At 53.9% G+C, this 8815-nt stretch overlaps 4 protein-coding genes and 1 pseudogene across 5 annotated transcripts in view; all 5 read right to left on the bottom strand.

The window, feature by feature from the left end:
- Positions 1 to 37: 37 nt before the first annotated feature.
- On the bottom strand, positions 38 to 4312 carry TEOVI_000683900 (uncharacterized protein; the record flags this gene model as incomplete). Its single annotated transcript, XM_067220886.1, has 1 exon — positions 38 to 4312. One exon carries the CDS (start codon positions 4310 to 4312, stop codon positions 38 to 40), a length of 4275 nt encoding a protein of 1424 aa, XP_067076987.1.
- Positions 4313 to 4555: 243 nt separating this feature from the next.
- Positions 4556 to 4828, bottom strand: TEOVI_000683800 (uncharacterized protein; the record flags this gene model as incomplete). The annotated part of the gene is made up of 1 exon (XM_067220885.1): positions 4556 to 4828. One exon carries the CDS (start codon positions 4826 to 4828, stop codon positions 4556 to 4558), a length of 273 nt encoding a protein of 90 aa, XP_067076986.1.
- Positions 4829 to 5093: 265 nt separating this feature from the next.
- On the bottom strand, positions 5094 to 6821 carry TEOVI_000683700 (UV radiation resistance protein and autophagy-related subunit 14, putative; the record flags this gene model as incomplete). Its single annotated transcript, XM_067220884.1, has 1 exon — positions 5094 to 6821. The coding sequence occupies one exon, from the start codon at positions 6819 to 6821 to the stop codon at positions 5094 to 5096; it is 1728 nt and encodes a 575-aa protein (XP_067076985.1).
- A 576-nt stretch (positions 6822 to 7397) lies between these two features.
- TEOVI_000683600 (EMG1/NEP1 methyltransferase, putative) lies at positions 7398 to 8237 on the bottom strand (the record flags this gene model as incomplete). Its single annotated transcript, XM_067220883.1, has 1 exon — positions 7398 to 8237. One exon carries the CDS (start codon positions 8235 to 8237, stop codon positions 7398 to 7400), a length of 840 nt encoding a protein of 279 aa, XP_067076984.1.
- Positions 8238 to 8637: 400 nt separating this feature from the next.
- Positions 8638 to 8815, bottom strand: part of TEOVI_000683500:pseudogene — a 2586-nt pseudogene continuing 2408 nt past the window's right edge. Inside the window, exon 1 of the mRNA in view lies at positions 8638 to 8815. This exon is cut by the window's right edge and continues 2408 nt beyond it. Coding sequence covers positions 8638 to 8815 — 178 coding nt within the window.

Here is an 8815-nt window from a genome sequence, read left to right as displayed (position 1 = left end):
CACACACACACACACACACATACACAGACACCTCCATTCATTCATGCAGCGGCAACAAACCTCCTGCTGCGGTTGTGCATTTAGAACCACCACTGTTAGCGGCGGAATTGGCTGTGGTGTGCCTTTTACACTTACAGATATCATTCATATTCGTCCCAACCACCTCTGTCACCACTCGGGACTCACGGGGCACCGCTTTCCGATGTAGACAAGCAGGGCAAACAACATCGTTCACAATCCACTGACGCGGCAATTTCATGTATCGAAGGTACGCCCAACGCGTCTCACGATAAATGTGAGCCTTTTGCATAGGTCGCACGAGCTCGCACAACTGTGAGAGTACCTCAAAACCTAGTTCGTCATAGTCGGTCGTGAGATTCATAAGATCGACCAAATCCAGCGCAATAGCTACCCAGGGCCTCTTGTGTGCCCACGAAACCACCGGCACGCCGTCAACAACGTTATTGGGCTTTCCTTCCAACGCCAACAAGCAAGCCAACTGAATAATCTCCGCCACGCTCCTTACGGCACTGTGCACTGTGCCATCCTCCAACACTGGCACCCGTGGGCGTATGCCGCACCTCAAACCTCGAGAAAGGTCACATCCACGCCAGGGCAACGCTGCCTCCTCTGCGCGCTGTAGTGCAGCGACTGCGGAACGAAGTAACTTCAAAGCGGTCGAAGGGGAGAGCTCACCATGCGCCGCGCGACGGACCGCGTTGAGAACTATCTTAAGCCTCAAACGGTGAACTATCTCTTGCTCCGCCGGCCACACACTGGAAGGCAAAGACCGTCGTTGGTTGCAGTGGTTACATGCAGGACAGACACCGGCTAGATTTTCCAAATGCAAAAACGTCCCACATGAAGCGCAAGGGGATGGCCCTAAGGGCAGCGGAAAAAGTAGTGCAGTGGGTAAGCAAACCTCAGCACCACCCGGTGAGACACCGTCGCCGTCTCCCGCAGGGTGGTTCCCGCTGCCGCTAATGTCTTCAACTTCCTTGACTGTGTGATGTAGGTCACTCGCAACCGCAGCCCCGCCAACCTTCTGTTCAGCAGCGCTGGGATGCATGTCAGTGCACGAACGTATTTCTCGGTACCGAAGAGGATTTGTATAATAAGTAGCGACAGCAACGGCATCGTGAGCAGCACCACAGTGCAGGCACGCTAACAGTCCCTCACCACTACCTTTTCGCAAATTGACGCCTAAACAGTTGTTTTTCAGGCAAACCCAAAGCGTGCAAGCGGTATGTGGGCGAGGAGCATGGCACGTTGGACAAGCCACAGCCTCCTTACCATCGTAGAGGCTACCGCAATGTGGACACGAAGTGTATGCCGGCTCCACCCCACCCTCAGTAAAATCAATGTCACGTCGGCCTGGATCCCTCTCTGTAGGCTCGAGCACATCCTCGCAGCTACGACAGACAACACTCCACGCAGGGCATGTTGCTCCACAGCGAGTGCATTGTCGGGTGGCCCACGGTGTGTCAAGGCGAGTAAATGACGCAGATTTGGTGGCGCCACAGCCGTGACAATGAGTAAGTAGCCATGGGCAAGCCGTATGGCACTCCACACAACGCCACAATGTCTTTGGAGGACCCGAAGCGGCAGCTGTACACAATGTCCCGCAAAGGGAACACCAAGGACGGAGCATCCCAAGAGGATTGTGCCGTCCGCAAACCCTGCAGTCGAATGCAGTTCGCGCCATGGCCTCTTCCATCGTTGGCTGAGGGGATGCACACCGTGCGCAGTAGAATAAATGTTGCGGTTCGTTTGTGTGGCTGCATCGACCACAGCGCCAGCGTCGTAGTGGAAAGATGGTGCAACCATCAAGAGGAAGCGCGTCACATCCAACACCCGCTCCCCGTTCCAATGTTTCCGCTCCACATACAAGACAAATAGGGAAGTTACTGGGAGAAAATCCCCCACAGCCGCGGCATTGAATGACTGCTAGCTCCAGCGTACCACAGTATTGACACGTGCTGGCACCCCTCCTGTTCCATCGAGTGCATGACCGGCACCTCCACGGCTGTCGCTGCCGCCCAACGTACCGTCGAAATTCTAAAGCACTCTGCACAGCTTTCAGCACCTTGTCCGTGTGCTCACCCATTTCTGTGGTCGTGACACGGTGGTTCAACGACTCCAATGACGCGAGTGGCATTTCGTGCAGTGGGCTTAGGTGAGTAACGGGGCATCGAGGCGCGCCCACCACGTCGAGGAGTACAACGCTTATTCCTTCAACGAAACCCAAACTAAGGAAGTGCTGAAGGGCCATACGACGCGCACCCAACCCAGGGTGCGCGCGATCCAACAGAGACAAGAGGCAGAAGTGGTCGGATGTAGCTTCCCCGGAACGGCATTCACCAAGAAGACGCACGTACAATTCTACAACCTTCGAAAGGAGTCCATCCCTTCGGTAAGTTTCCACTGATGTGTGGCGGTGCAGCAATGCGTGAAGCAGCTGCAGGCATTCATAAGGCGTAGCATATCCCAAATGACTGTCGTTCGCACCAGCACACCCATGGGCAACTGCAGAAAAGGCGACTGCCGGAGGTATAGGAAATTTCCATGCTCGCGTCAGGTCGTACAAGCGGAACATACCCACCAAAGCCTCCTCAAATCCTGATTCACTGCAGTACCGCCTAGATGCCCCCTCCACAGCTTCCAACATCAAATCACGGATGTAGTGAGGGAGGCCGGCAGCAAAGTGCCGCCTCGCACCCAGTAAAAAATGTGTGAAAACCTCCACAGCCTCAGAATACCTCCCCAACAACACGAGTGCTTTGCCGCCCTCCCACGAACCACCCAATGATGGACAGTCGTGTAGATGCCTCTCAATGATTTCATAGGCGCCACAGCGTAGAAATAACTTGAAGGAAATGCGAATAGCCTCCCTTAGGCGCCGATCAACCACTGCCCGCGCCCCGCGGTGGAGACCGATGGCATCACGGTCACAGCCGACGGCGGGCGCGCTCCGCTCCAGGGCGTTAAGGTGGGCAACACAACGCGACAGGAGAGAGGATGTTTTCTCTTTCGCATACGCGTTAACGTCTGGGGCGGTCTCACCAACGTGTCCAACTGTCATGAGAGTGTAGGCGTCAAGCAACAACACTTCTCTGTACACCAAGGGCCCAAATCGCCCTGCTGCGGCAGAGACAAGCGGAGATTCCAGGCCAGCGACGTCATCCCCCCGCACGGAAGCGTGAGAAGCAGATACCAGGGCACTGTGAAGAAGTAAAATTGGTAGTACGCGGCCGTGGCGACGGAATGAACAAATGGTACGGCGAAGCGACTGCAACGCGCCGACCTTCGTGCGAGTTCCTACGTCCGTACGGGCAAGCACAAAGTGCGCGTAACGCACCATCTCAAAAAGAAGCAAGCGCCAAAAAGGGGAAAAGCGCTCTGCCTCCGAAGGAATACAGGAAATTGGTAAAATATTTTGTAACGATAAAAGCAGTCTCTCTTCTCTCTCGTTCTCACCAAACAGGCACCCATCCAATGCATCCAGCTCTGAGCCGTCATTCGGGAATTGGAAAAGATAACCAGTTGGGGCCCGGCACACTTCCACCGTTGCGGACTCAAGCAACTCGGTATTTTCAACGTCAGGGCTCACCGCGCACCGCCACAACAACCACAGCACCCCTCCGTGTGCACCACGTTTCACCAACAGCTGCATGTTCTTCCGCAAAGGACCTCCAGTGGTGTCCTCAGCCGCAGCAGCACAGGCAAGTGGCAAAAGAAGGTGCACACTCAAAATATTATCTTGCCGCAACCAGTATGTAAAAATTGTTGTTGCACAATCCCACGTTTCTTGCACTGTCCAGAAGAACTCGTACTTCTTTTCACTCCGTTCCGCATGCCAACCGCGGCCTAACCGGCATCCACCAACCATGTCCCTCACGAACAGAGCATACTCCCTTTGCACGCCACAGAGAAGCCGCCAGGATCCCCCCTCCTCTGAAGTAGCGGTGGCTTTATGACGAGTATTTTCCTCACCACCCGGAACCAAAGGAAATGGGGGAGGAGTGTCTAAAAGACCCGCCACAGCGCTTGCGCCCAGCCCTGTCGCGACTATAATGTCACACAATATTCCCTCGCGTATAAGCGAACGCAGCGGCAGGGAGTTGTACAAAAAGAAAGAAACCGACAGTGCTGCGTCCGACCGACCCTTCGTCACGTGAAACAACTCGCTGAACAAGTGCGACTTCAGGGAGGGTTTGCTACCCTCAGGGTTAAAGGCGATGCCATACTCTACCGGCACAACACAACGCGCGTGCGCAACAGCACTCTGCCGGATAAAAGGTGGCTTCAGCATCCATCAGTCACTCTTCCTCTTCCTCCTCCTCCCACGGCACAGAAATTAACAGCTGCAACAAGGTAACAAAAAAGCAAAAAAAAGGAAATGAACGATACCACCACAGAAAAAAGGCGGAGGCGGGAATTATAGTGAGCTCTCCGCCAGCGAACAACAGCCGTGGAATATGTGCTTAGGTGCAAACAAGTGAGCCACAAAACGGGCAGCAAAACTGTCACAAACAGCGAGAACGCCTGGTAAACATCACACCTCGGTGCCCCGTCCAAACGCGCTCCGGTGCAGCGCATCTACAATATCATGTACGTAAGCGGCCCTGTTGTTCGTAACGCGCAGTCGTTCTACAGGCTCAAAGTACGGCACCAGTATCTCCTGTCTAAGAAGTTGTAGTGTGCGCTGCAGAACTTCCACCCGTGTCTCTGAAGGAAGCTGACGAGAAACACCATCCGTTGTCATCGCGCCTACAGCGGCGGTGCGGGCTGCGGAAGATGCTGTCTCGCTTGTATTCATAAAGTCCATCAACTTCACGACGACGAAAGGCACGGCGGCCCTAGACTAGTGTTGAGCATTATGGAAAAGAAAAGGGTTACGGCAAAATCCGTGCATAGGGACAGAAGGGGGAAATGGGCGCAAAGAAACAAGATAAACCGAGCAAACATGTTGCAACCACTTTGTGATGGGATGTTACGTGTACCATCTTCGAATAGGCCAGAAACGGCATTCGTTTCCACTAGTGGGGGCCGAGTCCCCTTAAAGCAACTTTACTCCGTTATCGTGCGCGCTGTCACACTCCTTGATCATTTGGAGACGCTACTGCAGAACCTGTTGGACTTGGGGGACGGAAAAGCAAACCCTGCAAAATATCACCCAGCAATTTTATGCCGTCCACTGTCCTAGCGGCTTCCTCGGCACGGGTAGCGATGACATCCTGTCCAGCCTCCCTTGCTACTGAGGCCACATCTAAGAGAAGTAAGAGCACAGCCGCATCCATAATCGACCGGTCGGCTAGCCGACAGCAATGCAACGGCAATCGTACGTCACTACCCGTCCCACTTCCAGGAGAGCACACCACCTCAGGTGACAGAACAGGCCGTCGCAGTATGTAGCTGCGCCCACCACACACTAAGAGCGGATGTGGGAGAGTACAACCGTAAAGAGTGGACAACGCAACCACGAGATGCGCCGCGCAACCAAGAGAGAGACCCCATTCCTGCAGCAACTCGGTTGACACCCCCTCTGACTGGTTGAGTGTTGGCAAGCGGAACCCGCATATACTATACCCAGTGCCGGCCGCCGTGGTGTGGAGAGAGTTACCAGCGCAGCGGATGGGGAACAGCTCCCGCAACTCCACCACCCTGTAGTACCTCGCCCGCCCAAGCTGTGTGCGAAGGGAGGCATGTTTTCGCTCCTGCTCCTGCACCGTGCTGATGGACAGTTCCTGTTCCATCCTTTCCTGATCCAACTTTTGCTCTACCGTTTCCAGTTGCGTGTATAGTGACAGTGCGGCCCTCCGTTCATCCGCATATTCTCTACGCAGCTTCTCCAAGGACAGAAGTTCATATCGCTGCCTCTCGCGGGCACTCTCCAAGCGCGCCTTCAGCACGGCATGCTGCGCCCCCACCACCGCACCCTCTCCTCCCAAATAGCCGTACTTATCAGCCTTGTCCATGAGTGCCTTCTGCAATTTAGCCCTTGCTGAGCCGAATTCGTTCAAATAGACCCACGCCAAAGTGCCTGTCGAACAGGCCTTCAGGTCTCCGACCGACATATTCTTCAAACTGTCAATACGTCGCAGCAGCGCGCCGTTGCGGGTCTCGTTATGAGATGAGGTCACCGAGCCACCAGCTCCCCATGCAGTTGGCGCCGCCATTTTGAACAGTGATATTTGTGCTTCCGCAGAGTCCTCCCGCTCCGCACACATGCCTTGGTGTAGCGGAAAGAAAACACCATCGCTACACCGCAGTAACAAGACAAAAGAATGCAACCCATTGTCCACATGACAGGGCAGTTGCGGTAACTCATCCGCGGCTGTCATGCTCGGTGCTACAAACTGTACATGGGACGTCTCCACCAACATCTCGTACAGAAGCAAATCCGTATCAGGTGCCGGTCGTGGATCTTTCAGATGTGTTGTGCAGGAGTACAGAGAAAAGATAAACTTCGTCAGACTTGCGAATTGCATCCGCACCGATTCCGGAATATGCTGCCACACCGGATGCTGAGTATCACACTGAACCTCACTCATGTAAATGCAGCGACCCCCATCGGTGGAAGCCCTCTCAGCGACACCCGCATCAACAGCGGCCTCTGAACCTCTTTGGTTTGTGGTCTTCGGAGCAGAACTAATAACAAAATAAGATGATATACATCGCCGATCATTCTCCTGGGCTTCTTTGCTTTCGCCATGTGCCCCCGGTTCATCTCCGGCGTTTTTTAGCGGTAGGTTGCGGGCGTAGATATGCAATATGTGCCGAAAACAGCGAAGCTCAGGTGGAACCACCGAACACGTCATGATGTTCAGTGGCACAGAGCAGGCAACACAAACTACGAAAACAAACAAGAGATAACTGTCCAGTTTGTCCCCCACTTACACGCCTCCCTGGGTGGGACAATGTGCCCCCTCCCTCCTTACTTCTGCCTTAGTTTTGCTTCTCCCCTTAATTACGTTTTCGGCCCTCGTACTATCCCTACGAGGGGAAGACGAATAGCTAAAATATATAAAAGTGAAAAGAAAATTATACAAATGAGTCACGGAAAGCCATGCAAACAAAGAGGATGGCGTGACCGAGCACTGAGCAACAGGGTGCAACAACAAGAAGCGAACATAAGCAGAAGATGAATACGGTGAGTGATCTGGTGAGGCGAGAGAAGGAGACACAAAAGCGGAAGAAGTGGTACGTTCATAAACATCACATGAACAGTACCCCTTTGCCATTCAGTCCCCACTCAGCGTCACCGTCACTGCCGTCGATATATTTCCGCACTTATCTCTCTTATTGGTTCCCGCTACTAGCTCCCAGCTTTTATCCCCACCTTCGTTACTTCTCAACAAGGTCCTTCACACTCAAACCCTCGCCGAACTTGTCCCTTAACGATTGCCGGTGGCTGCTGCACGCGAGAATCCTTCACAAAGGCGGGAGCACATGACATGTGCTGTCATCGGGTAGGCGCTGAGACAAACCTGCTGCGTGACATAATCCACCCCATCGAGACTTCCATCCTCAGAGCAACAAATGCAGAAAAAGCCCGCGACTCCCTTCAAGCCACCCTGCAGCTTGTCATCCACGGGGTTTTCCAGAGCTGCGCGAGCCAACTGCGTGGGGGTGCGAACAGGCGCACTATGGGCGTTGGTAAGTCCAATTACTTCTGCGCCATACGGAAGAACTGGGGCAAGCGAGCCAGGGAGTACTTGAAGCAAAACTTCGCCATCTTGCGACCGGACTACACCATCGCGTAATAGCGCCGCCACGAGACCCTTGAACCTGCGAAGCGTACGTGGTGGACGCAGTGAAGGGGAAACCTCAACAGTGCGGCCTCCACGGGAAAATAGGTTGATGAACACGCGTAACTGGCGTTGCTCTTGGGCAAGGCCAGAGTCAAACAGAGCGAGAAGACATTGATGAACGATATCTGGTCGCACGTCGCGCAGTGAAGCATTCGCAATGGTAGTTGACCCCGCGCGATCGTACGCGTCCACAACGCCCTCGCGCCCAAGCAGTAGTCCAGCTTTTTCGAGTATAACAACGACGGAGGGGCAACTAACAGCGGAAGCTCCCGATCCTCTTGTGGATAGTCCACGGCACAAAGGACGGTACAAACTGCTAACTGGAGAAGCGTTGTCCTCAACTCGCTTTCGTTTCGCCCCTACATGCATCCTAGAACTGAACTGTTGGCCACGTCGATTCAAAAGCGTGTGCGAGGGGGGCATACGGCTTCAGGACTCTTACTCGTACTCGTACTGGCTCCAGGTGCACAAAAACAAAGAACACGGCACGGGGGAAACAGGTGTACTTAACAGTTAGTTAAGTAAAACAAAGACAGTACAAGGGGGAAAAGCACACAATGTTCGCGCTGTAACACTTCATCGCACAATGCAATAAAGCACATGATACAAGAGAAAGCCAGGTCAAACACGTGGCAAGAGCGAAGCAAACAAAAAAAAAACACCACCGCATTGGCTCTTCGAATCTACGAAACGCAACATTTGACAGTACTTAGAGCCGCCAATCATATCACGTCACTCTCATGACTTGTGCATTTGCGCCCGCTCGATCCCCCACCTCTTGCGCCCGCCATTTTCCCCCACTCGCTCACTCAGTAAAGGAATATCAAAACGGTCCGGAGGGCCCCTCTGACGAGACAAATCTCCCCTGTCCGTTGCTCTTGATATCGGGGCGGAGCATCACAGCAGCAGCTGCAACAAGTTGCTCCACACGGGTCAATGTCTCTGTTTCCTCTCGCGTCAACGAACGGCCAACTGACTCCTGCGACTCCAAAAACAACCGA

This window comes from Trypanosoma equiperdum, assembly GCF_001457755.1.
Source record: "Trypanosoma equiperdum strain OVI genome assembly, contig: ctg_1254, whole genome shotgun sequence".
NCBI lineage: Eukaryota > Euglenozoa > Kinetoplastea > Trypanosomatida > Trypanosomatidae > Trypanosoma > Trypanosoma equiperdum.
The sequence above is the reverse complement of the archived record's forward strand: the minus strand, read 5'-3'. Positions and strand labels throughout refer to the sequence as shown.